The sequence below is a fragment of the Vulpes vulpes genome, chromosome 1 (assembly GCF_048418805.1).
Source record: "Vulpes vulpes isolate BD-2025 chromosome 1, VulVul3, whole genome shotgun sequence".
NCBI lineage: Eukaryota > Metazoa > Chordata > Mammalia > Carnivora > Canidae > Vulpes > Vulpes vulpes.
In genome coordinates this window covers 16262133-16289247 of record NC_132780.1, presented here as the reverse complement: position 1 = coordinate 16289247, position 27115 = coordinate 16262133, and the positions used below count along the sequence as shown (strand labels likewise).

Below are 27115 nucleotides of genomic sequence, written 5' to 3'. Positions count from 1 at the left end.
GGCGATGGTTTGGGGATCTGTAAGGGGAAAGGAAAAGAAGTTTAATAAAGTCTATGACAAATTCCTCAATGTCCCTGTCAGTTTCTGTAGGACCTGCCTCCCAGTTGGTGTCCAGGTGGGTCCTCCTCAGGGGTTGGGACCAGGTCTCATTCATCTGTAGGTACCAATTACCCTACGTCAAAGTAGAAGTGATTTGGATCTTCAAGAGGAATAGACAAGCTACAACAAGAGCTTGAAAGAACAACCATTCCTCCTTTGGGGAGAAATGCATCCTGAAGGAGATGACACCATATTAGGACTGTCAAGGATGGTCTGGCAGAGGAATAGCGTAGTCAAAGCAGAGAATACAGGTTCCTTTCCCTATCTGAGCTAAAATTTCACCCTCTGTGTTCCTGAGTAGATTCAGAAACATTTTCATGTGAATCTTTTGCTGTCTGAACTCTTGCTACTTGCTAACCCAAAGTAGGAAGCAAATAAATTTGGATAACACAGTATCTTTCTGTTTCTGAACTTGCTAGCAGAAGTTTGGCTATCTCATTCAGGTTCTGGACCAGGAAGATGTTTAGTGGGAGGGATGGGCGTTGATAAGAAAGACCAAATTTAGTTGAAGATTTGGTGCCCAGAGCAGGCTCTCAATAAATATTTGTTGAATAAATGAGGACGGTAGTGTTGGGGGGAAGGGGAAGAAGCCTGCAAAAATGATATTGATCCATACACTGAGGGCCTTTTTTTTTTTTTAAGATTTTTTCATGAGAGACACAGAGAAAGAGGCAGAGACATAGGAGCCCAATGCAGGACTCCATCCCAGGATCCCAGGATCATGACCTGAGCCAGAGGCAGACGCTTAACCACTGAGCTACCCACGTGTCCCTGTTGAGGGCCTATAAATGCCAGGGAAAGGAGCGTGGTGATTTCCCAGGGTCTGGGATTGAAACCCCAAATATTGATGGGTCCAGGAGGATAAAGTAAACTACAGTCGCATACAGTTTACAGCTGTAAACTACAGCTGAGTACTGATAGAAAGTACTCAGCTCCATTCTACTGAAGTGGCAGTGAAAGAACAGCTCAGTGTTATCAGATCTTCAGGATTTTCAAGAGAACCCAGAAATTCAGATTTTTAAAATGTGAAATCTCTCCTCCAAGGGTACTGCGGGCAACTAATTTTTTCAAATACTGAGGACCAACCCAAGACACGTTTTGCTATCATTGTGAGGTGACAGAGAAACATCTGAGGCTGCGTGTCGCTTATATTTTTTTATGCTAGAGATTATTGGCAAATGAGGATTTAAGCGTAGAGCTCGCTGGACTCTGTAATTAACTACATTTCCCAGAATCCTCGCCGCCTACAACTGCGTCCGTTGCCATAGATACTGCCATCCGTAGGAGGGTGTGATCTTAAGGAGTCCGACTCCAGCCATCCGTTGCGGAGATACCGGTTTTGGCACATGAGCATTAGGGAGCGCTTAGATCAGGACGGTTTGGGAGAGGTGGAGTACAGGCTCCAATCCAGAGGATTCTGGAAATGGTAGTTTCCAGCCTCCCCCACCATCCCCTTCTGCTCAGGCGCCCTTCTGTGGAGGTGACGAATGCTGTCTCCTTGGTGAGGTCACTGCTGGCACGCATGATGTCACCTTCACCAAGCACGCTGGCCAGAGGAGCAAGGCTACTGCAGACAAGTCAAAGATGCTCGACATGACGTTCACTTCCTAAGCTGGTGCCCACTCCGGTGAAGGCCTGGGGGTCGTAAGTTGGTGGCCCTAAAATTCTTTTTTTTTCCCTCTTTTTTTTTTTTTTTTTTTTTTTAAGATTTTAGTTATTTATTCACGAGAGACAGAGAGAGAGAGAGGCAGAGACACAGGCAGAGGCAGAAGCAGGCTCCATGCAGGGAGCCTGATGTGGGACTCGATCCCGGGACCCCAGGATCACCCCCTGGGCGGAAGGCAGGAGCTAAACCACTGAGCCACCCAGGGATCCCCTGTTTTGGCTTTTTAAATGTCTTCACGCTCCAAGTCCAGCTACTGCCCTAAGTTTCTGTGAATTTCCTGGGAGCAGTGCACAATTATAAATAGATAACTGAATTGGGCAGAAATTAAAGTGTGATGAATGCTCCTGGAGAGCCCAGTTACCAAATAATTACAATGCAAGTATTATAATGTCAGCTCTATGTTACCCTGACCTCCCTGTGGAACCCCGGGAGGCAGTTGAGTTGCCAGCTCCGGTTGGGCTGGGTGGGGGGATAGGGGAAATTTTCCCATAGGAAGGGCTGTAAGAGCTGGTGGCAAGAAATGTCATTCTTCCAAGGGAAATAGAGAGAAAGAATATTCCGGACAGAGAGAATAGCACATACAAAGGTCAAGAGGTGGGAGGTACTAATAACTTTTAAAAATAATATTTAATGTCAAAAAATAATATTCAATGTCAGTAATGCTAATAGCAAGCACGAAGGTGGTGTTTTCTGAAACATACTGTTTTAATGGCTTTAGTTATATCAACCTATTCAAATGTCATTTATTTATTTATTAGGGTATTTATTATCTCCCCATGTACAGTGAGGAAGCAGTGGTACAGAGAGTGACTTTGTCACTCGGTGAATAAGTGGGATTAGCCATTGTGCTCTGTGGCCCTTGCTACAGGGTCTTACCTGCAAAGCACTGTGCCAGTTGTCTTCCATACAACATCAAATCCTATTGAACCAGGGCTCTATTTTTTTTACCTCATTTAAGCTTAATTACTTCCCCAAATGCCCGATCTCCAAATAAACTCACACTGGGAGTTAGGGCTTCAACCTATGAATTCTGAAGGACACAAACATTTAGTCCATTGCACACTTGTACATCCCACTTTGCATGCCAGCCACAAAGAGCTACTTCTATTTCTTTCTTCCCTCTAGGCTTCTGTGCACTCTTTTCCCTCTGCCTGGATTAGCCCACCTCATTGTCTGCCTTCACTGGACATATTTATGTCTCTTAAGCCATTGGTTCTTATCTTCCAAGTTACAGCTAAGCTGAGACCTCCTCTGGAAGTCCTCCCAGACTGGGTTGTTGGCCAGAGTGGGTTGGAAGCCCTCCTCTGTGCTCATACAATGCCCTGGGCTGTCCCCATCAAGCACACATATCACACGAGGTCCTCACTGCCTGTAACTATGTCTTTATCAAGTACCCTAATCCTAACAATAGTGGTCAATCCAAGGGGTGGGCCCAAGACCCAAGAAGGACCAATCAGGACCCTTTCCTGGGATTGTTCTATGAACTCAGTTGCAGCCATGCTACTTGCTTCAACCAATGAAATGCAGATGAAAGTGACATATGTCATTGAGCTCATTTAACTTGCATGACCACTCAATGAAGAAGGCATTCTTCCCCCATTTTAGAGACAAAGGCACTAGAAGGAGGATTTAAGTAACCCATACAAGACCCACAGCTGGTCAAGGACAGAAGCAGGACTAATGTCCTTATAAACAAGGAAGAGACACCAGAGCTCTCTCTCCACATACTCCTAGACTGAGGAAAATCCATGTGAGGATATATGGAGAAGGTGGCCATCTTACAAGCAAGGAAGAGAGCTCTCACCAGAAATCAACCATGCTGGCTCCAGGATCTAGGACTTTCAGACTCCTGAAGTGTGAGAAATAATTTTCTGTTGCTTAAGTCATTCAGCCTATGGTATTTTACTATGGGCTGCCAAAGCTGGTAAGGTAGAGTGTCAGGTAGTGAAGCAAGGCAGGCTCCAGTCTCACAGAGCTTCAGGTACCAGGTTAAAGCCTGGACACTTTGCTGAGGGCAGTGCCAAACTAGAGGAGGGACTGGATCTACTCTGGGTGTGGAAAGACTATTCTGGGAAGGGGGGGGCGCCTGAGGAGGGCAGTTGGTTAAGCATTGGACTCTTGGTTTCAGCTCAGGTTGTGCTGTCATGGGCTGTCAAATCGGACCTTGTATCAGGCTCTGCACTCAGCACAGAGCCTGCTTGGGACTTTCTCTCCCTCTCTCTCTGCCCCTCCCCCACATTTGTGCACATGTATTCTCTCACTCTCCCTAAAATAAATAAATAAATCTTAAAAAGAAAGAAACAAACAAAGACACTTCTGGGGTGCATGGGCAGACTGGAGGGGAGACACTGAGGGCCAGGAGGTTTGAGATGAGATTGCAGTGAGGTTCTAGGGTGAAGATAAGGCTTGAGCCAGAGCCAAGTTCATGGGCATGGAGACCCTCAGGCAGCAGAGCTGAGGAGCCTGACGATGAGAAGAGAAACTTCCCTGGACCCACTGTCCATGGTTGGATCCTTGATCCTTGGGGCTGCAAAGGTCTCTCTAGGGCTGTTCACATCTTCACAGGGTGGTTGTACGAATTAAATAAGCTACTAAAGCCCACTTCATCTTGTCACTAAATGACAGCTGTTCTCATTTCATTAACATGATTCATCTATCTTCTACTCATGTGTATATGTATATTTTACGTCTTTAGAAACATGAAAGATACATAACTTTGCAATTTTTCTTCTTTTAATTTTCATTCACGAGTATTTCCCCCATCTTATCGTGAGCTTATCCCAATTGTTTCAGGCTCGATAACGTTTCTTTTTTTTTTTTTTTTTTTATTTATTTATGATAGTCACACAGAGAGAGAGAGAGGCAGAGACACAGGCAGAGGGAGAAGCAGGCTCCATGCACCGGGAGCCTGACGTGGGATTCGATCCCGGGTCTCCAGGATCGCGCCCTGGGCCAAAGGCAGGCGCCAAACCGCTGCGCCACCCAGGGATCCCTCGATAACGTTTCATAGGCAGGATATTCCATCATTTATGTAACCAATCTCCTGAATCCATATGATTGAAAATAACTTTTTATTATTTGGTTTCTGATTGGAGATGGCCCCCTCCAAGTGGTAATTCAAGGACCTAGTTTCCTATTGTCAACATAGGACTTCACCTGCAGACGTCTGCAGAAGGGAAAAGACTGTGGGACATGACCAGTGAGAGATTTTAATGGGCCAGTTCTGGGCATGGTGCATTTCTCTCATTTTATTGGCCAGAACTTGGTCATATGGCCACCCCAGATTGCCAGGAAGGCTGGGAAATGTAGTAAAGCTGTGTGTACAGAAAGTAGGGGGAAGGCTTTGAAGAAGAGCTATCTGCCACACATAATCCCAATGAGGGATTATAGGGAATAAAACCTCGGTGCAGAGTGGAAGAGAACTGATCACAATGAGATTACAATCTATCAGGCAAATATGGCACTAAAATCCAAATAACCACCTTTTTTTAAATTAGATTTTTCATCATTCTTGTTTGAAAAGAGAAAATCCATGGGATTTTATTAGTCTTGTGCCCAGTAATTTACATAATCATGGCTTATCTGAGTGTTTCAGTTGATTCTCTGACTTCCAAGATAGCAATCATATCATATTTAAAGAAAGATGAAAACCCAGACTTCTTTGTTCCAATGATACCTTTTCTTTCTCTTGTCTAACTGCATTGATAGTTCTTCCAAAAGTGGTCATATTGGACAGTTTGTTTTCTTTGGACAGTTTGTTCTGACTTTCATGGGGAATCTTTTGGTTTTCAGCATTAAGCCTGATTTGAAGTTTTGATGATATGTATATAATGTTTAAAAAGGGAGAAGCAAGTAACTCCTTAAGATTGTTGTCATTACTAGAGTACCTGGTGTCTGCCTTCAGCTCAAGTCATGATCTCAGGGGCTTGGGATAGGGCCTGAGTCAGGCTCCATATTCAGTGCGGGGTCTGCTTCTCCCTCTCCCTCTTCTCCTCTCCCCCACCCCTGCTCATACTCTCTCTCAAGTAAATAAATAAAATCCTTAAAAGAAAAAAGATTATTGTCATTACTATTCAAGATGGGCTTATTCTTAAATATATGAAGTTTATGTAGAAATGGCTTATTACTGAACATTCTCAAAACCCTTTTCTTTTTTTTTTTTTTTCAAAACCCTTTTCATATCCACGGATGTGTGGTATTCTTTGAAATACCAATTAGCAAATTATATGATAGCTCAATAGCAAACCATCCTTGCATTCCTGAACGTACATCTTCCAGCTCCCACTATAGGGGCCTATTTCCTTTACCACACCACCCTTTAGGAGGTGATAGGTGAAACCGAGGCAAACAGAAGCGGATGCCCACAGATAGTAATTAAGTGACAGAGGCTCAAGTCACTCCCATCAATTTAGATGGGGCCAGCTTCTGCATGTCCTGTGGACTTTCCAGGGGAAACTTCGTTAAATAGGTTAAATGGAATATGACATCCCCTCCTGTGAAGGGCACCGAAAAGTCTCTGGCTAAAATGGGAATATTCCCGGTGCCAGTACAGCCAGACATTTCAAAATACCACGTTCCCTCCCGCCCCCCATGGTACTCCTAGACTCCATTTCCCAGCATTCCCCTGCCTTTAGGGAGCTTAGGCCGAGAGGGGCGTGAGCCCGCGATGGTTTCTGGGAAACGGAGTCCAGCTGTGAAGCCGAGTTTAAAGAACCAGAGCTTCAGCTTTCCGAGACAGCGACCGCGCAAGCGCATTCCGCGGCCTGCCAGAGGGAGGGAAGGCCTGGTCGCCCCGCGCAAACCGCGGGGGCGCACAGGTGAGTCCCCACCTGGCGGCCCCGAGCCGGAGCAGGTGGGTGCGGGCCGAGCCCCGCAGGCCGGCGGGCGCTCGGGGGGCGGCTCGAGTCGCGCCGCGGTGGGCGCTGTGGGCGGTGTCCCGCCCCGTCCTGTCACTGGCGAGGCGGCCCCAGAGACTGCCACCCGCGCCGCTCCGGACGATCGCAGCGCGCAAGAATTGGGCGCCTGCTGTTTGCCAAGAGGCGGGGGAGCGCGGGTCTGCCGCGGTCTCCCAGGAGGGAGACCGTGTGTTTCCTCACTTAGCAGGTGAAGACACAGACTCTGTGGCTTCTCGCAGGTCACAGTGGTCGGCCTGGGATCCACCCCGAGGTGTCTGACCCGAGAGCCCCCCTCCGTCCCCGGGTACTCCGCACAGTCACGTCCTGTCTCTGCCCTCATCCTGAGCATGCCATCCTTTCTCTGGGTCTCTCCTCTCTCTGATCTCCTCCTCCCGCCATCCCAGTCGCTGTTCAGTCCCCCGTCTGTGTGTTTTCGCACCCCCCTTCCCCGCGAGTCTGTGTGGTTTCTGAAAAACAGGGCCATTTTCTTCCATGACCACAGTACCATGATCACATGAGGATAGTAACATCGACAAAAACTGTTACCTAATCTGCAGACTTTCAGATTTTGCTAATTGTCCCAATAATGTACTTAATGGCAAAAGAAAATCCCATACCACGCGCTGCATTCGTTGTTAGGGCTAAGTCTCCAGGAATCTGACACAGTTTTTCAGTCTTTCTTTGATCTTGATGATCTTGGCGATTCTGAAGACTACAGATCAGGGACTTCTAGAATGTGCCTTAGTCTGGATGTGTTGTTTCCTCGTGATTCGATTTAGGTTTGGCGGGAATAGGTCAGGGGTGATGCTGTGTCCTCATCCTATCACTTGGCAGCAGTGGTGCCTGCCGGGTGTCTCGGCTCTCAAGTGAACTTCTTTTTGTAATCATTAAGTGCCTTGGGTGAAGGGGTGAAGATAAGTTAGAGTCTATAAGACTCTGCTCCTCATTTCCTCATCAGAATTCTGCCCCCTGGTTTCAGGGTTTGTTTGGTTTTTTTTAAGATTTTATTTATTTATTCATGAGAGACATAGAGAGAGAGAGAGGCAGAGACATAGGCAGAGGGAGAAGCAGGCTTCCTGCAAGGAGCCTGATATGGCACTCGATCCCAGATCCCGGGATCATGCCCTGAGCCAAAGGCAGAAGCTCAAATGCTGAGCCACCCAGGCCCACCCCTGGTTTCAGCCTTCAGTTGCTGGTGTTCTTCCTGTGTAGCTGGAAACTCATGGGATGCAGGGTCTTCTTATTTCTGGACTGTATTAGCTTCCCGTTGCTGCTGTAACAAGTTACCACAAACTTGGTGGCTTTGAACCACACAAATGTGTTCTCTTATGGTTTGGGAGATCAGAAGTCTGCAGTGGGTGTCACATGCTGAAATCAAGGTGTCAGGGACACATGGGTGGCTCAGTGATTGAGCATCTGCTTTTGGTTCGGGTTGTGATCCCCAGGTCCTGGGATTGAGTCCCGCATCGGGCTCACCACAGGGATCCTGCTTCTCCCTCTGTTTATGTCTCTGCCTCTCTCTGTGTGTCTCTCATGAATAAATAAATAAAATCTAAAAAAAAAAAATCAAGGTGTCAGCAGAGAGTTGCTCCCTCCTGAGGCTCTAGGGAACAATCTGTTTCCTTGCTTTTTTCAGCTTCTAGAGGCTGGTTGTGTTCCTTAGAGGAGACCTCTTCTTCCAGCTTCAAAGCCAGAGGTATGGTGTTGTCTCTCTCTGGCACTGCTTCTCTTTACTTCCTCACATGGCCTTCTTCTCTGTGTCAAATATCCCCCTGCCTCCTTCTTCGAAGGACATTTAGGATTGCATTTAGGACCCACCCTGATAATCCAGGATAATCTTCCTATCTAAAGTGCTTAACTTAATGACATCACAGGTTGATCCCACAAGATATCTTTTAGGGCCATTGTTCAGACCACCACCTGGCCTATGTCCAGGCCTATCTCCTCCACCAGGCAGGGAGCCCCTTCAGGGCAGAGCGCATCTCGCTCATTATTCTGTCCTCAGATGAGCCTGTCATCTCACATGAGTCTCAGTAAACATATTTGAATGAATATGAATGAATGAATGGAAGTGACCATAGTCTGAATACTAACTTTCCTTTGCCAGAAAATTTTTTTAGGGGGGAGGATTTTTTTTTTTTTTTAAATTTTTATTTATTTATAATAGTCACAGAGAGAGAGAGAGAGGCAGAGACACAGGCAGAGGGAGAAGCAGGCTCCATGCACTGGGAGCCCGACGTGGGATTCGATCCCGGCTCTCCAGGATCGCGCCCTGGGCCAAAGGCAGGCGCCAAACCGCTGCGCCACCCAGGGATCCCTAGGGGGGAGGATTTTTAAAGTTTTTTTTCAGCAGATGGAACCTTTCTTCAAACAACATCTTAAGTGGGAGATGAGGATCCTTATGCAGGATTTTTAAGGCAGATAGAAGGAACTCTGCAGGAGCGCCTGGGTGGCTCAGTGGGTTAAGCATCTGACTTTGATCTCAGCTCAGGTCTTGATCTCACGGTTGTGAATTCAAGCCCTGCACTGGGCTCCACGCCCTATTTAAAAAAAGAGAGAGAAAGAGAGAGAGAGAGAAGGAGAAGCACTGGAAAAAGTGGTAGATCCATGCCATGGAATACCATTCAGCCATAAAAAGAAAGGAGGCCTTGATATGTGGTACCACATGGATGAGTCTCCAACACGTTATGCTAAATGAAAGAAGCCAGACACAAAAGGCCACATATTATATGATTCCATTCATATGAAAGGTCCAGAAGAGACAAATCCATTAAGATAGGAAGATAAGGGGTGCCAGGGTGGCACAGTCAGTTATGTGACCTATTTGTTTTGGCTTGGGTCATGATCTCAGTGTCGTGAGACTGAGCCTCAAGTTGGGCTCCAGGTTCAGTGCAGAGTCAGCTTGGGACTCTCCCTCTGTGTCTACCCCTCCCCCCTCCATAAAATAAATAACAAATTTAAAAAATATATTTTATTTATTTATTCATGAGAGACACAGGGAGAGAGAGAGAGAGAGAGAGAGAGAAAGGCAGAGAAACAGGCAGAGGGAGAAGCAGGTTCCATGCAAGGAGCCTGATGTGGGGCTTGATCCCAGGACTCCAGGATCACACCCTGGGCCAAAGGTAGGCGCTAAACCGCTGAGCCACCCAGGGATCCCCAACAAATCTTTTTTTTTAAAGATTTTATTTATTCATGAGAGACACAGAGAGAGAGGCAGGGACACAGGCAGAGGGAGAAGCGGGCTCCCTGTGGGGAGCCCAATGTGGAACTTGATCCTGGGACCCTGGGATCACGACCTAAGCCAAAGGCAGATGCTCAACCACTGAGCCACCCAGGCATCCCTAAATAAATCGTTTGGAAAAAAAGAAAGAAATATGAGTAGTTATCAATCTGGAATTGGAAGGCTGGAACAGAACAGAAAGATTTGAGAGTATAGAGTTTCCTTTTCGGATGATGGTGAAAATGTTCTGGAACCAGATTGTGGTGATGGTTGCATGACATTGTGAATGCACCAAATGCCACTGAGCTTGTATAATTTAAAGTGGTTAAAATGTTATATTGCATGTTGTACATATTTCACCACAAGAAAAAAGTTAGAATAAAAAGATGGCTTCAGGGTGCATGGGTGGCTCAGTTAAGCATCTCCCTTTGGCTCAGGTCATGATCCCAGAGATCTGGAATCGAGCCCTGCATTGGGCTGCCTGCCTGACAGGGAGTCTCCTTCTCCCTCTGTCCCTCACCCTGCTCCTTTTTTCTCTCTTTCAAATAAATAAATAAAGTCTTTAAAAAGAAAGAGAGAGAGAGAAAGAAAGAAAGAAAAAGAAAGAAAGAAAGAAAGAGAAAGAAAGAAAGAAAGAAAGAAAGAAAGAAAGAAAGAAAGAAAGAAAGAAAAAGAAAGAAGGAAGGAAGAAAGAAAGAAAGTCAGGTTGGCTCTGCAGCTAGACTTCTGGATGGATCTGAATCCAACTCTGACACTTGACTTCTCTGTGACCTTGAGCAAGGTCCTTGACCTCTTTTTTTTTTTTTTAATTCATTCATGAGAGACACAGAGAGAAGCAGAGACATAGGCAGAGGCATAGGCAGAGGAAGAAACAGGCAGATGGAGCCTGATGCAGGACTCCATCCCAGGACCCCAGGATCACAACCTCAGCCAAAGGCAGATGCTCAACCACTGAGCCAACCAGGTGCCCCGGGCCTTGACCTCTTGTGCCTCTGTTTCCTTCTCTGTGGATAACTCTAGTTACTTCTCTTGGAGCTGTTATGTGGGTGCAGTGAGCTGAACCTCTTGATTGCTAGTGGTTGTTGTCCTGAGCCTTTGCTCAAGCTCCTAGGAGACTTGGGTCCCATCTGTCATTAGGCATCTTTGGGAAAGTGTCTGTTTATCTGTCTGGGCCAGAACTGACTCTCTCTGTGCTCCAGTCTCCTCCTCCAGCTCTGTGGACTCAGGCCTGGTCCTTTCTCCTAGAGGCACATGCCCAGGACCCAGCAGTGGCCACCAGGACCCTGATGGCCGAAGACCAGGTGAGTCTGGGCTTCCTCTTCCCCAAGATGATTTTGTGGATCCCAGGGAGTCATCCTTATCTCTGCCTGTGGCCTAAAGATCTTCTGTCCCTCCCAGTCATGGGGAAGAGGATATGGTGGGAAGGATTCTGGGGCCAGGAGGTGCAGGGAGGAGGGGTGATGGGAACAGGATGCTCTGAGTTGGGACATTATGACAGAGTCCAAAAATCAATCATTAATTAACACTCAGCAGCCTTTGGGTTGCCAAGAGAAGCAGGCAGTGGATGGTTTTGCTTCACCCCCGAGCCTTGTCAGAGTCAGGGATGGGGGTTGGGATCCCAGCTCAGGTCTGGGATGGAGCACCACTTAGGCATCACTCTTGCACACAATGACTTGATTTTTTTAAAGTATTTTTTAGGGGTGTCGTACACAGATGTGCAGGTTTTGCGCTGCACAAGGGTGCCTCATTTCAGTGAAAATATTCACATCCTACACCTCATACACTGACATATTATGGCAGTTTTCGTGCAGATGGCAGTAAATGGTCATATACTAAAATAATTGGCATATTATCATGAGTTTCCCAACAGAGGGCACTAAAGAGTCACACAAAAGGGAGCTTTATTCCTTCCTTCTGCTCAGGTGCCAGTGGGCTAGCAGCTGCACTAAACTTTCTGTATTTCTGTGGGCCATTTTTATTCTGTTATCTCAAATCTGCTGAGTCAGTAGGTTCCAGCCTGGAATGTTAGAACTGGTTCAGCCACCAGCAGTGCTAGGCTCTTGACCCATGACCTCTCCAGCCCCAGAGTTCTAGAAGGATGTGCCCCCTCACCATGTGAAACTGGCCCTTGCAGGAATCAGTGACCTTCAAGGATGTGGCTGTGGACTTCACCCTGGAGGAGTGGGGCCAGCTGGGGCCTGGCCAGAGGGAGCTGTATCGGGATGTGATGCTGGAGAACTACCGGAACCTTCTCTCACTGGGTGAGGCCCTGCCCCCTGCCTTCCCAGGAAGATGCCTGATGCACCCTCTTCTGCCCTCATCTTGTTTGCGCCCACCCACTTCTTAAGAGCAGGGATTCTCTGAGGTTATGTGTTGCCCTCTCTGCTCCTCTCACCAGTCCCTCTTGGCTGGCCTCTATCCCCATGTCTCTCTGCTACTCCTCCTAGAGTCCCTGTGTCCCCAAGGGCCCCGAGTTCTCCGCCTGTCCTGCAAAATCTTCAGGCTGTGCTCTCACCTTCTCTTGCTCCCCTTTCCATACGTGGTGACCTCAGGCTCCTCACTGGAACGTCTGTTCTAGGATCTCAGACTCCAAATGCTCCTTGGGTGTCCTCCAGCCCTCTGGCTCTGTCTAAGAATCTTTCCAAAGCACATAAATGCTGTTCCCCAAATATGTCTTCTTTGCCCTACATTGTTCAGCCACCCACCTCCTGTACCCCTGCAAGGCCCCTCACATTTGTCATATTCACCCTAAGCTCAGCATCTCCACATTGACCTGCTTCTCCTCCTCCTCTGCATCTCCCTCCCACCCCCATCCCCAGACGAGACCCTCATCCCCCTACCCCATCCCCACACCATCCTTGCTTCTCCCTCCCTGCTCCCTGACAGCCTCCCAACAATCTCAGAAGCCCAGCCCTGACCTGGTCTCATCCTCACCCCCTGACCCTAGTCCAGCCTCCTCAGTGGTCTATTTTTCCGTCCACCTCTGTCTCTCTTCAATTTCTTTTTCCCATCCTTCTGTCCTGCCTTTTCTCTGTAAGCTCTGGTGGCTTAAAGACTCCTTCCTCAGCCATCCTCATTCACACACTTTCACTGGACAGACTCACCAAAAACCCGCATAAACTTCTGTGTCAGGGGCCCCGGGAAAGCCCCCCAGGCTCTAGGAGGACCCACAGGCCTCAGCATGTCCTTGGACTCCCAGCCCTGACCCCCTGCAGTGAAAGGACACAGAGCACAGGCTACAAAGGGGTAAGGCACATGGAGCCAAGTGCAGGGGAGACCAGGGCCAGCTTTCAGAGTCCCCTCCCCGTATAGTCACATAGGGCACACAAGATATGACAGGGCACCTGGTGGCTCAGTGGTTGAGCATCTGCCTTCAGCTCAGGGGGTAATTCTGGGGTCCTGGGATCAAGTCCCACAGCGAGGTCCCCACAGGGAGCCTGATTTTCCCTCTGCCTGTTTCTCTACCTCTCTCTCTGCATCTCTCATGAATAAATAAATAAAATCTTAAAAAAAAAAAGATATGACAACACATGAAGTACTGTCCACCAGAGACACTCCTTAGAGGCCCCGTCAGCACCCTGGGTTTTTAGCTGGGGCTGGTCATGTCAGCACCCCCAGCCTGGCATGTGCCAAAATTCCAGACTCCCTGAAGGAAAACAGTTGTCCAGCAGAAACCATATTTTTTGCACAAGCCACTTAGGTATGGGGACCCCCCCATCCTGTCAGTTGGGGAGTTCTGGGAACCCTCCCAAAATCCAGCTTCCCAGATGCCAGCCCTGGGCAGCCATGGGAGCAGGCCTTTCAAGGAGAGCTGGCAGCCTGTTGTGTGAACCATTTTCTGCACAACTTGGGTGTAAAGAAATAGGTCCCTTTTGCCTTTCCCCTGAGCTCACTATGCCCCACAGATACACTCCTCCTCTGGCCCCTCCTTCTCAGGGACAGTCCCCCGCCAGTGCTGGGCACTGCCTTCACCAGCTTCAGACCCTTCTGTGCCTGGGCCCCTGCCAACCTCCTTGGTCTCATCTCCATCCATTCCGTTTGTTTTTTACTTCTCCGGCCGGAGGCAGGTTTGCCTTCTGAGGTTGAGGTGGGGACTGTGTCAGCACACTTGTCTGCCCGTGGGAAGGGTCAGTAGGCAAGTGTACTAGTTTCCCAGCACCCGTTGTAACAAAATACCACAAACCTGGTGGCTTAAAGCAACAGAAATGAATTCCCTCACAGTTCAGAAGCCGGAAGTTCAAAGTCCAGATGTGGACAGAGCCCTGCTCCTTCTGATGGCTCCAGGGCAGAGTCTTTCCTGGATGCACCTTCTAGAGGCTCCTGGCAACCCTTGCTGTTCCCCGCCCTAAGCCCCCATCATCCTGATCACAGCCTCCATCTTCACATGACCTTTCCCCTCCATGTGTGTCTGTGTGTCTGTCCTCTTCAAACAAGGACACCATTCTTTGGACTTAGGACCCAGCCGACTCCCCTAGGAACTCATCTTCACTTATTACATCTGCAAAGCCCCCGTTTCCAAGTAAGGTCACAGTCCGAAGTTTCTGTGGACAAAGTTTTGGGAACACACTGTTCAACCCACTATCAGCAAAGAGAAATTGGTGGTCTCAAAGACAGCAGGCATGAAAAAGTAGAAAGAAAGGAATGAGTTAATCTTAGTAATGTATTTTATTGTACTCAGTGTGTCCAAAATATGATCATTTTGGTACCTGTCAAGATGATAATCGATAGACCAATTATTGATGATATTTTTACATTTTTCTCCATAGTAAGTAAGTCTTTGAATTTTGATGTTTCTTTTTTTTTTTTTTTTTAAAGATTTTATTCATGAGAGACACACAGAGAGAGGCAGAGACATAGGCAGAGAGAGAAGCAGACTGCCCATGGGGAGCCTGATGTGGGACTTTATCCCAGGATCCTGGGATCACGACCTGAGCTGAAGGCAGACACTCAACCACTGAGCCACCCAGATGCCCCTTGATGTACATTTCTATTCTCAGCTTGAGCAGCACAGAACCAGAGCCTTAGCAGTGATGTCAAAGCTCGGACTCTTTCTGGAATGTGGTAGGCACTCAGTAAATGAATCTTGCATTGACCGTTAGAGTCCCAGGACTCTAGGATCACACCCTGGGCTGAAGGCAGGTGCTAAACTGCTGAGCCACCCAGGGATCCCCTATTTACTTATTTTAGAGAGCTAGCAAGAGTGTGAGCTAGGGGAAGGGCAGAAGGAGAAAGAGAGAGAGAAAGAAAGAATCTCAAACAGACTCCTCATGGAGCAGGGAGCCCAACAAGTGGTTCAATCCTAGGACTCTGAGATCATGACCTGAGCCAGAACCCAGAGTCAGACGCTTAACCGACTGAGCCACCCAGGGTCCCGGACCATTAGAGCTTCTTTTTTTTTTTTTTACCATTAGAGCTTCTAACTGTTAGACACCCCATGCAGACCCAGGGCCTGGGACCCAGCCCAGGGGCGTCCCAATGACTGGCAGGCATGGCCAAACCTGTGTCTTTTCCAGGGGCGGGGCCTCCTGGATCCAAACCCGAGGTGATCTCCCGTCTGGAACGAGGGGAAGAGCCCAAAATGGAGAAGAGAGAAGCCTGGCAAGCTACCTGTCCAGGTGCGTGAGGTTGTCCAGCAGGTGTGATGCATCTTCCTACCCTGTCTGTCCTGATCAGTAACAAGAACAAGGCAGCATAACGCACGGGCCATAATTGTGAGCACTGGGTTCAAATCCCAGCTTAGCCACTTCCTGGCTCTGTGACCTTCAGGCAGGTCATTTAGCCCCCCTGTGCCCCAATTTCCTCATCTGCAAAATTGGGTCAATACTAGTATCCAGGGTGGGGAAAGATAAATGAATTAACACAAGGAAGCATAGCCCAGTGCCTGGTGCATGGTAACCCCCTGGTCAGAATAGGCTACAGTGATTATTGGTGATTCTTTACTGGGAGTCATCTATGTAAAGACCCAGAAGTGGGACCCTGCCTGACATGGTGGGGAACAGGAAGCCAGAGTTTTGTTCCTCACTGGTCCATGACCTCTATGAGGGGAGGGGGTTGACACATCTTTGTTTCTGTCACTGTCCTGCGGGTTGGGGTGGGGGGATTGCCCCCTTCTTCCCCTTCGCCAGAGCCCATGGGTCTCCAGTCCTGTCTCAGCCACCTCCTAACTTTTCCCAGTCCCCTGCACTCTCTCCCACAGCCCTGGTTCAGGCCTCAGCTTCCCTCAGTTGGACTTTCACCCTGGCCTCCACCTTAACCTCCCAGCCTCCAGTCCTATGCCCTTCACTTCATCTCACACAGCCCCAAAGGGGTCTTTTACACTGGGAGCTAATCCTATTCCTCCCCTACTCACAACCTTCCCTTGGCTTCCCAGTACCCCTAAGAGCAAGTCCTAACCCCTCAGCCTGGCATTCAAGGCTCTGTGTGACCCGGCTGTGCTATCTCTGGTCTCACCTCTCATCACCATCCACCCATGGTTGTACCCCACGCCCTGACTTCACTGAAGCACCTGTCTCTACCTGAACTTGAATGTGTATTCCCACCTTTGGGCCTTCACTCATGATGTTCCCTCTGCATGGAACACTCTTCCCGGCTCCATCTGCCTGGCAAATACCTTCATGTTTCAAGACGAAGGCATCAGGTCAAGTCCTCCAGGAGGCCTTCCCTGACTTCCAGGCTAAGTGACCTGTCTCTTCTGAGTGTTTTCACAGCTTCTTGCTTAAACTGCTGTCACTGCACTTGTTCATGTTGTAAGGAGTATGGGCTTTGGAGCCAGACTCTCTAAGCTCAGATCCCCATTCTGCCACTGATAAGCTGTATGGCTGTAGGCAAGTGACTTAGTTTTATTTCCTTATCTGTAAAGTAGGGACACTAATAGTACCCACCTCACTGAGTTAGTTTTGAGGACTCAATTAGGTAAAAGATAGAAGAAGCTTACAATGGTGTCTGGCACATTTAATAAATGTTACCTAATGCAATCATAATTGTTTTTATCCTATTCTTAGTATTGTGGTTACCTGGATGCATTGGTCTGGACTCTTTTGCATTGAAAGAGCTTAAGAATCAAAAGAGCTTAAGTAAAATTAGATTTATTTTTTGATCCCTGTATGTGGAAAGTATTGCAGTGCAAGATTTTAGGCATAGATAGACCATAAACGGTGTTGTCAGGGTTCACTCATTCTCTCTCTCCTCCCCCACCCCATGTAGCTTCTGTTTCTAGCTTCAGTCTAGCTTCAGGTCTTCCTTTTTTTTAAAGATTATATTTATTTATTTGAGAGCAAGAGAGAGAGAACACGAGCAGGGGCAGGGGCAGAGGCAGAGGGGGAAGCAGACTCCCTATTAATCAGGGAGCCCAATGTGGGGCTTGATCCCAGGACCCTGATATCATGATGTGAGCTGAAAGCAGATGTTTAACTGACTGAGCCACCCAGGCGCCCCTCTTTAGGCATTTCCACGTGGTAATTGGTTCTGCTGGCTGCAGCTTCAAATTTATATTCTGCTTAGCAACACCATCTATCAATCGCAAGGAAGACTCTGATTGGCTCTGTTTGGATCTTGAACCAATTGTCATGCCCTGGGGTATAGGGTGTTTCATTGGCCAGCCTGCTCTCATGCCCCCTCCTTAAATGGAGAGGGGGGAGAGACTGTGATTAACAGCCCCACCAAGACTACACAGAAAGGGGAACGGTGGTTCTTCAAGGGCAAGGATGCTGAAAAGACAAGGAAGCTTTGTCCAGAATGTCTGAATACAAGTCTGTCCCTCCTCGCTGAGGGCAAGGGTCAGATGTCTTGTTCAGCACAGAGGCATGCACCCCCAGCACTGTGGTTAGCACATAACAATTTTGCTATTAATAGGTGTTCCATGAACAGATCTACTAGCATCAAAAAAAAAAAAACAATCCCCTTCAACAAATTCCACATGCCTTTGTTTACTGCTTATCATCTCTTCTCTGCACTTCCTGTTCTCCAAATTGCAAGACTGTACTATAAAAGCCTCACATACATTTAATATTTATTGATATCTTTTTTAAAGATTTTTTTATTTATTTGAGAGAGAGAGAGAGAACAAACAGGGGATGGGGCAGAGGGAGAAGCAGACTCCCCGCTGAGCAGGAAGCCAGAGGTGGGGCTCAATCCCAGGACCCTGAGATCATGACTTGATCTGAATGAAGGCAGATGCTGAACCGACTGAGCCATGTAGGCACTCCTATTTATTGATATATTTTGAACAAATTACACTTATATGTGTTCATCACAGAAACTTTGAAAATCTAAATAAAGCAGGAAATGGAAATCTCCCCATAATCCTGCTTCTTACTCAAAAAATTTTGCTTTTTTAAGATTTTACCCCAAAAGCTTTATTTTTTAATTACAAAAGTAAATAATAACAATGTGAATAAACCTTGAGGACATGATGGTCAGTGAAATAAGCCAGACACAAAAGGATAAATATGGTATGATTCCCCTTACATGAGGTGCCTAGATTATGCACATTCATATAGCCAAAGGGGAATGGTCATGGCCAGGGGCTGAAAAGGGGGGAATGTGCACTAGTATTTAAAATTATCTAAGTGTCGGGCAGCCCCGGTGGCTCAGTGGCTTAGCGCCGCCTTCGGCCCAGGGCATGATCCTGGAGACCCGGGATCGAGTCCCACATCAGGCTCCATGCATGGAACCTGCTTCTCCCTCTGCCTGTGTCTCTGCCTCTCTCTCTCTCTCTGTCCTCATGAATAAATAAAATCTTTTTAAAAATTTATCTAAGTGTCATATTTTATGTTGTATGTATTTTACCACAATAAAAAAGTAAATAGTAATGAATTAAAAAACCCTCCATCCCACCAGGCATGTGCATACACACATTCAGACATATATAAACATATACAACTCCATTCTTTTTATTTTTAGAATATTTTGAGGCCATCCTTCCATGTCACAACATGAATCTGTCTCATGTCTTTTGAAATCGCAACATCAACTTTGTAACTTGTCTTTTAAAGTCTTCCAGTGTCAGTTCTTGGTCAGTTCTTGATCTGCTTCCTTGGTCTTGCTTTTCGTCTCTTTCAGACTTGGACACCAGCTCTGCAACCACTCAGGAGACACTTCCGAAAAGGAGGGTTTCTGAAGAAGCCACTTCCCCAGTGGGGAAGATGGAGGGAGTTTTAAGAGCAGTGCTTGGGGATGCCAGGCTGGGGGGATCCTGGACATGGAGCCATTGGTTGGAGAACCAGGGAAAGAAAGAGAGGCATTCAAGGTGTTTGTTTCCTACTCCCAAAGAAAACATCTATGGGGAGAGAGGCCTGGGCTGTCGTGAGCTTGGGCGGAGCCTCAGGCAGACCTCAGCCTTCATGAGGAAGCAAAGAGGTCCTGTGGGAGAGCAAACTTGGAAGAGGAATGGTCCAAGAAAGAGCCTGAAGTGCCAAAGGACCTTTGTAGAAAAGAAGCCATTTAACTGCACCAAATGTGGGAAAGCCTTCATTTACCATTCAGACTATATTCTCCACCAGAGAATTCACACTGGAGAGAAACCCTACAAGTGTAATGATTGCGGGAAGGCATTCAGCAACAGCTCTTATTTCATTCAGCACCACATCATTCACACAGGAGAGAAGCCCTATGTGTGCAGCGAATGTGGCAAAACCTTTACACAGAGCTCATCACTTACTGAACATCAGAGGATCCACACTGGAGAGAAGCCATACAAATGCAAAGAATGTGGAAAGGCCTTCACACAGAGCTCCTCTCTCATTAAACACCAGCGGTGCCATACTGGGGAGAAACCCTATAAATGCAACCAGTGTGGGAAGTTCTACTCACAGGTGTCCCACCTCTCCCGCCACCAGAAAATTCACACAGGGGAGAAGCCCTACAAATGTGGTGAGTGTGGCAAGGCCTTCTGTCACACATCCTCCTTGACTCAGCACCAGACAATCCACACTGGAGAGAAACCCTACAAATGTAATGAGTGTGGGAAAACCTTCAGCCACAGCTCATCCTTGTCCCAGCACCAGCGAGTTCACACTGGAGAGAAACCCTATGAGTGCTCCGAGTGTGGCAAAGCCTTCAGCCACAGTTCATCCCTCACTCAGCATCAGAGAATTCACACTGGTGAGAAGCCCTATGAGTGTAATGAGTGTGGGAAGGCTTATACACAGATCTCCCACCTAATGAGGCACCAGAGCGTTCACATGGGGGAAAAACCCTATATATGTAGTGAATGTGGAAAGGCTTTCAGCCACACCTCCTCCTTCACTCAGCACCAGACAATTCACACTGGTGAGAAGCCCTACAAATGTAATGAATGTGGGAAAACCTTCAGCCAGAACTCTTCACTTACACGCCACCAGAGGATTCACACTGGGGAGAAGCCCTATGAGTGTAAAGTTTGTGGGAAGGCCTATACGCAGATTTCCCACCTTATCCAACACCAGAGAATTCACACCGGAGAGAAACCTTATGAGTGCAGTGAGTGTGGGAAAGCCTTCAGCCGGAGCACCCATCTTATCGAGCATCAGAAAATCCACACAGGCGAGAAGCCCTATAAGTGCCAAGAGTGTGGGAAAACATTCAGTCACAACTCGTCCCTCACTCAACATCAGAGAATTCACACTGGTGAGAAACCCTATGCCTGTAAGGAATGTGGGAAAGCCTTCAACCAGAGCATCCACCTCATTCAGCATCAGAGGATCCATACCGGAGAGAAGCCCTATAAATGTAACAACTGTGGAAAAACCTGTACCCAGATTTCACACCTTATTCAACACCAGAAGGTTCATATGGGTGGCAAACGCTATGTGTGTAAGGAATGTGGGGAGGATTTCAGCTGGAGTTCCCACCTGACTAAACACCAGAGACTTCACACTGTGCATGCCGCCTACATCTGTGATGATTTTGAGAAAGCCTTTGCGTGGAGCACACAGCTTGCTGATTATCAGAGAACTGCTGACCAGAAAGCCTGAGAAGGGAGCAGATGGGCAGCTCTGCTGTTGGGTTCGGTTCAGCCTTCATCAGCACCAGTAACTTCCTCCCAAAGAGTAACCCTAACACCATATATCGAGAGAACCACTTTCTCTATTACCTATAAGAAGCTGACACAGTTCATCACCAGCTGGGACAGCTTCTGATCATTTTAGGATCTCCCCCTAAAATCTCAGCCTCCCCCCAATTTTTCATTCTTACAGTGTCCCAGAGGGTTTCTGTGAACTTTTTAAATTTATTGGTCATTCATTAAATCGGAGCTTGAATATTCAAGAAAAAAAAACACAGCTGGAAAGATTAACCCTTTCGAGTACAAGTTTATGTAGCTGAACATAAATACTAGATTTTAGTTTCCTTTAAAACTTGAAACTGCAGATTTCATGGTAAAATCTGCAGTTGGCTTAAACAACATATTCCACATATTTACAGCCATTTTTAAAGGCCTATTTTTTCTATGTTTCCCACATCCAAGATTTATGTTTTATAAAGCAGTTGCCCTCTTAAACATCATTTTCTGTTTTTATTCATGCTAAAGGGAAGTTTTTCTTTCATCAGGTTTTCATCACAAAAACATTGTATTAAGAAAACATGGTGGGGGAGGTAGGTGGCACCTGGGTGGCTCAGTTAAGCATCCAGCTCTCAATTTCAGCTCAGGTCCTGGTCTCAGGATCATGAAATCAAGCCCTGCATCGGGCTTTGCACTGGGTGTGGAGCCTGTTTGATATTCTCTCTCCCTCTGCCTCTCAACCCTCTCTCTAAAAAAACAAAAAACAAACCAACAATAGTATTTATTTTTTTATTATAAAAATAATGCACATACTTTTATAACACGAAACATTTCTAAGTAAAATAAAATATGCTCATCATAAAGAATAATTTGGAAAGTGAGAGAGGTATGGAATAAAATACCATTTCCTCATAACCACACAACCCAGAAAGTGCCAGTCATTTTGCGTGTATTTCTGGTTTTGTTTTACTCTGTATTACATATTCATATTTTTAATCATAAAACAAAAGGAAAATACCCTCAGAAATCCTATTGTTTTGATATTTTGGTATTCTCTTCCAAATATCATTTTCAGTTATTTTTATTTTTAAAAAAATTTTATTTATTCATGAGAGACATACACAGAGGCAGAGACATAGGCAGAGGGAAACAGGCTCTCCACAGGGAGCCTGATGTGGGACTCGATCCCAGGATCATGACCTGAGCCAAAAGCAGATGCTTAACCACTGAGCCACTGAGGCGTCCCTCAAATATCATTTTTAACTACATGTTATTTTATTTCCTGTGATTAGAGTATAGACAAAATTTTGGCTTCTCTGATTTGCCCCTATTATACTATGAGCATTGTCTTTTGTAATCACATACACTTCATACTCGTCCTTACTCAGGCTAGTGATATTTCATTGGCAGGTGCAAAGAAATTTACAAATCCATTCCCCCATTAGGCCTTGTTCTAAGCCCCGATTGACACAGATTCACCAATTCTCCCAATTATTAGTAATGTTATAATGAACATTTCCATGCTTACTTCCTCTCTCTTTCTGAGAAGATTTTTTCTCAAAGTTGTATTCCCAGGATGGAAATAGCAGGGGCAAGATTCTAATGATTTTCCTGATTATGGAACATTTTGTCAAACTGCTTTCCAAGTGAGCTGGAACTAGTCTACCTGGCACAAGGTGAGCATGAGACCACAGTTCCACTATATTTTTGCCAGGACTGAACAGCCATAATTTTGTCCTACATCAAATATAAAGAATGACTAGTATTTTCAGTAACCTACTGTGTGCCAAGTACTGTCCCAAGCCCTTGGTATGTATGAATCCTCATTCTTTCAACAATCGCACCTGTTTGGGGCTGAATCATCCCATTTTACAGGTGAGGACACCAAAGCACAAGTTGATGAACTGGCCAAAGCCTCACAGCTTTGAGCTTGTGGAGTATAGATTCAAGCCCAGGGAGTCAGGCTCACAAGCTATGCTCTGAACTTCTATGGGGATTGAACACATTTCACATATAGTATTTTCACTCTTAAAATAATGTTTATTATTATAAAAATCAAAATGTGCTTCTTATAGAAAATTTAGAAGATCCAAGAAATCCAGACAATTTCACCTAAAGTTCAGTGCCACCCAGAGAAAAACGTTAACATTTGGATATACTTCTGCTATTTTAAAAATTATATATATTATATATGCTTTAATAAATGTGGGGTATACTGAATATGCAACTTGGCATACTTCTAGTTTACTTAACTTTATAGCATGGGTGCCTATCATTAAATATCATGATTTACCCATGTCACTAAATAATCTTTAACAACCAAATGTTTGGGGAGGTTACATAGTTTATTCATCCAGTGAATTAGCCAATCCCCATTGGACAGTTTGGTTGTTTCCAGTTTTTTAATTTTCTAAAGGTCCCTTCTACTAAAGCCTTTAGCTGAGCATCCAACCAGTTTCCAACTGAAATCCTGGCAGGGAAGTCAGGAGTCAAAGAAAGAATGTTTCCATAATCCCAGATGTGTGAGCCAATGGCCTCCCAGAAGTTCTGTATCCATTGGCAATGTGACTAGCAGAAGACAGGTTCATCTCACCAACATCATATATGGTAACTATTACCATGTTTAAAGTCTTCCCAGGTAATTCTTTTAATATATGATTCCTTTCATGGTTGACAAAATACTCATTTATGGTGAATAATTCAGAAAACAAAAATGAAAGCAATGGCTCTCTATAAATCTTCATTCCAAAGATTCTAGATATTTTTCTGTGAATATGAACTTCCTTTTTGTTTTTATGAAATACTGGTTGTGTGTGTTGGTATATGCACACAAGTGTATATCCGCATAAATACACACTATACAATTTATACAGTATATGCACACACATATGATTTAAGACTTTTATTTTTTTAAGTAATCTCCACACCCAACATGGGGCTCGAACCCACAACCCCGAGACCAAGATTCTCATGCTTCACTGACAGCCAGCCAGGCGCCCCCACACCTGTGATTTTAGAAGTGACTTTTTTCACTTGTTATAATGTGGATATTTTCCTATGATAATGCATATTTATTTATTTATTTATACACATATTCTTGTTTTTAACAATTGCATAATAGTTCATGCTAGGGTTTATTGAATTTATTTAACCAAACCCTATTAATGGACATTGAGATTGTTTTCTTTTCCATCATTAGACATTTACTATTTCACACTTGTGCAAGAAATCTCCATAAGATGAATTCCTAGAAATAAACCTGTGGGACAACAGAATGTCCACACTTAAAATTTTGATAATTATTGCTAAATAATCCTCCAAAAAAAGATGAACCAATTTACATGACTCCTGGAAGTGTACATGAATTCCTATTTCTCTGTTGCCCAACTTCCTTCAAAAATCACTCCGTATTACCTTTGTAAAATATTTCTAGGGGTGCTTGGTGGCTCAGTCAGTTAAGTGTCTGCTTTCGGGTCAGGTCACAATCTCAGGGTCCTGGATTGAGCCCCACGTTGGCCTCCTTGCTCATTGAGGAATCTGCTCCTCCTTTTCCCTCTGTGCTCTCTCTTGCTCTGCTGTCTCACAAGTAAGCAAATCTTTAAAAGAGTTTTTTTAAAAATGTTTATCTAATAAGTAAAAATGTCCTATCAATAGTGAAATTAATGACCTTTTATGTGTTTATTGAACTTTTGCCTTCAACAAAAATTGCATATTTATGTATTTTCCCCACTTTTAATTGGGCCATTTTTTGTATTGATTTATAGGAGCAAGTCTTTATGTATTACATATATTAACCCTTTGGTATGTTACTAATATTTTATCCCAGTTTGTTATTGCTCTTTCAATTTTGTTTATGATGTATTTTTCTATATAGAATTTTTAAAACTTAAGGTATTCAAATCTGTTTCTATTTTCTTATATAGTTCTTGAACCTAAATATCATGCTAAGAAAGGCCTTCCTCACCCCCAAGATTATCCTATATTTTATCCTAGTACTTTTACAACTTTTTAACAATTAAATTTTCATTTCATCTACATTTTTTTAAAATGTCTTATGGTGTGAATTTTCAGGCTCTAGGCTGCATTCCTTGTTTTGTGGCCCCTTCCTCCATGTTCAAAGCCAGTGGAGTAGTATCTTTAAAACTCGTTCTTCTAATATATCCCACCATGTATGTTTGTTTATCACCACATTTGATCCACTTCCTTCTCAAAGACTCACGCCCACCCTTTTACTCACATACTAATGTAGAACACTTGGATTTTTTGTCTAAAAGGAGCTAATTTTGAATCTTGCCTTTGTCATTGTCTTGCTGTCTGATTCTGTTTCCTTATTTTTTCAAAGGAGAATAATAAGACTTTATTATGAAGGATGTATTGGTTTTCAGGTCACAGAAAAATTCAAAATAGCCCAAACAAGAGACTATTTACCAATTCAAGTAGCCAAAAAGACCAAAAGCAAGGCAATCTGTTCATCCTGGTACTTCAGGATGCCTTCAATGGCAAGTAAAAGAAAACCCCAACTCAGGCTAGAAAGAAGAAATCTACAGGAAGGGCAATCTCTAGCTGCTATACATTAAGATTTCTCTACAGTTCACTTGAGAATTATATGGCTTTTGGCACACATATATGTTCTCAAATATTTGCATTCCTGACCACAGAGTTAATCTTTCATTTCTGTCTCAGCCCCTTGCCTGGTTACTTTATAGCACAAATCATAATATCCCTTTAATGTCTCCTACGTACTGCTTGCTCCCTGACTCCCTGAAGGCAGGTCTATGTGTGTCCTTCGCTACTATATCCCCAGCTCCTAGAGCATTGCCTAGAACATAGTAGGTTCTCAGAAAATAGTCAATTGCCTTATTTAGTTCAAGGCTGAAGTCATTCCCCTCCCCACCCGCATGGTATGAGAATGGTAGCTTCCCCACACCATCCTTAAGACCTAGGTCATTCAGCTTCAAATTTCGACCAGATTGAGAAGTAAATATGGTATTTTTTTCTCCTTTTCTTCTCTTTCTGCTGACCTCCTACTCATCCCTCAAAACCTTATTCAAAGATCCCCTCCTCTGAGAAACCTTCTTCTCATTAGCTCTTTCCCACCCTACCTACTTTTCCTCCCTTCTTTCTGCTGGAACATACCTTACCCATTAAGTTTTACGAGCAGAGTACGCTGTTTTGTTGAGCATCCCTGCTACTTAAAAGCGCCTGTAACTAAGGGCCTTCTCCTAGCGCCGGCCCTTTGGCAGTTGCCATGGAGACAGACTCGTAGTCGATTCCAGCCGACGGTTGCCCTGGAGACGGACGCTGGCAATGCTTCTCCACTCCGCCTACGGAAGAGACTGAAGAAGCGTTTGACACGCAGATCAAAGCCCCGCCCGGGACTCCTCTAGGTTTCCTCGTTCCTTGACCTCTGAGGACGGTTGCCCGAAGGAGCCCGCATCCCGCGGGCATCTGGGAAATGTAGTCCATCAGGGAGTCCATGCAGGCGCATACACAAGCAGGGCACTGGGGCTGCGCACGCAGCAGCGCCGCCATCCTGGGGATTCCTAGTGGGGAGCAAACTCCCCGTGAGAGGCCGACCCGAGGTCCAGGACACAACTGCCAGGTACTCGGAAAAGAGGCGGGACCTTAGCCAAAGAAGCCGATTGGGCAGAACATGCTGACATTTATTCTGAAAATCCCTGTGCAGGGTCTCCTTCTTGAGTCCAGTGAGAAACTGAGGTTCAGAGGGTGTGGGGCTTCGACCTGGGTTGTTAACTGATCTTCTCGGTGCTCTTGGTTTAGGAATTCATAGGCTGGGGTTCCTGGGTGGCTCAGTGGTTGAGCATCTGTATTTGGCTCAGGTAGTGATCTCAGGTTCTGGGATCCAGTCCTGCATTGGGTTCGTCCAGGGAGCCTGCTTCTCCCTCTGCCTATGTCTCTCTCTCTCTCTGCGTCTCTCATGAATAAATAAATAAACCTTTAAAAAATAAAATAATTTTTAAAAATACTTTGAATCTATATGGATGGTGGAACGCAATGCTAGGCTCAGTAAGGAGTTTACCCTCTGCCTGAATGAATGTTCTGAGGACATCAGGAAGTCAAGAGGGACCTGGGAAGTTTTTCTGTTACTTGGGGCTGTCCTGGCCGCTGGAAGGATCTGGCATCTCCAGTTCCTGCCCACTCATGCACTAGTCACGGTGATAATGGGAAGGGCCCCTGCCAGTCACCTGAATGCCCCAGAGGACCAGCAGCCACAGCAGCTCCTGGGAGCTTGTTAG

The 27115-nt window shown here is 45.7% G+C and overlaps 1 protein-coding gene across 3 annotated transcripts; it reads left to right on the top strand.

Moving 5' to 3' along the window:
• Nucleotides 1–6447: 6447 nt before the first annotated feature.
• Nucleotides 6448–23078, top strand: LOC112931307 (uncharacterized). 3 transcript variants are annotated; one of them, XM_072758031.1, is made up of 6 exons: nucleotides 6482–6582; nucleotides 8297–8356; nucleotides 11080–11181; nucleotides 12015–12141; nucleotides 15394–15495; nucleotides 18941–23078. In XM_072758031.1, exons 3-6 carry the CDS (start codon nucleotides 11167–11169, stop codon nucleotides 20830–20832), a joined length of 2136 nt encoding a protein of 711 aa, XP_072614132.1. In that variant the 5' UTR covers nucleotides 6482–6582; nucleotides 8297–8356; nucleotides 11080–11166; the 3' UTR covers nucleotides 20833–23078. The 3 variants fall into 3 exon arrangements, with proteins under 3 accessions (XP_025869719.1, XP_072614132.1, XP_072614137.1); XM_026013934.2 differs by lacking the exon at nucleotides 8297–8356 and having other exon boundaries at nucleotides 6448–6582; XM_072758036.1 differs by lacking the exon at nucleotides 8297–8356 and having other exon boundaries at nucleotides 6504–6617.
• Nucleotides 23079–27115: the final 4037 nt, after the last annotated feature.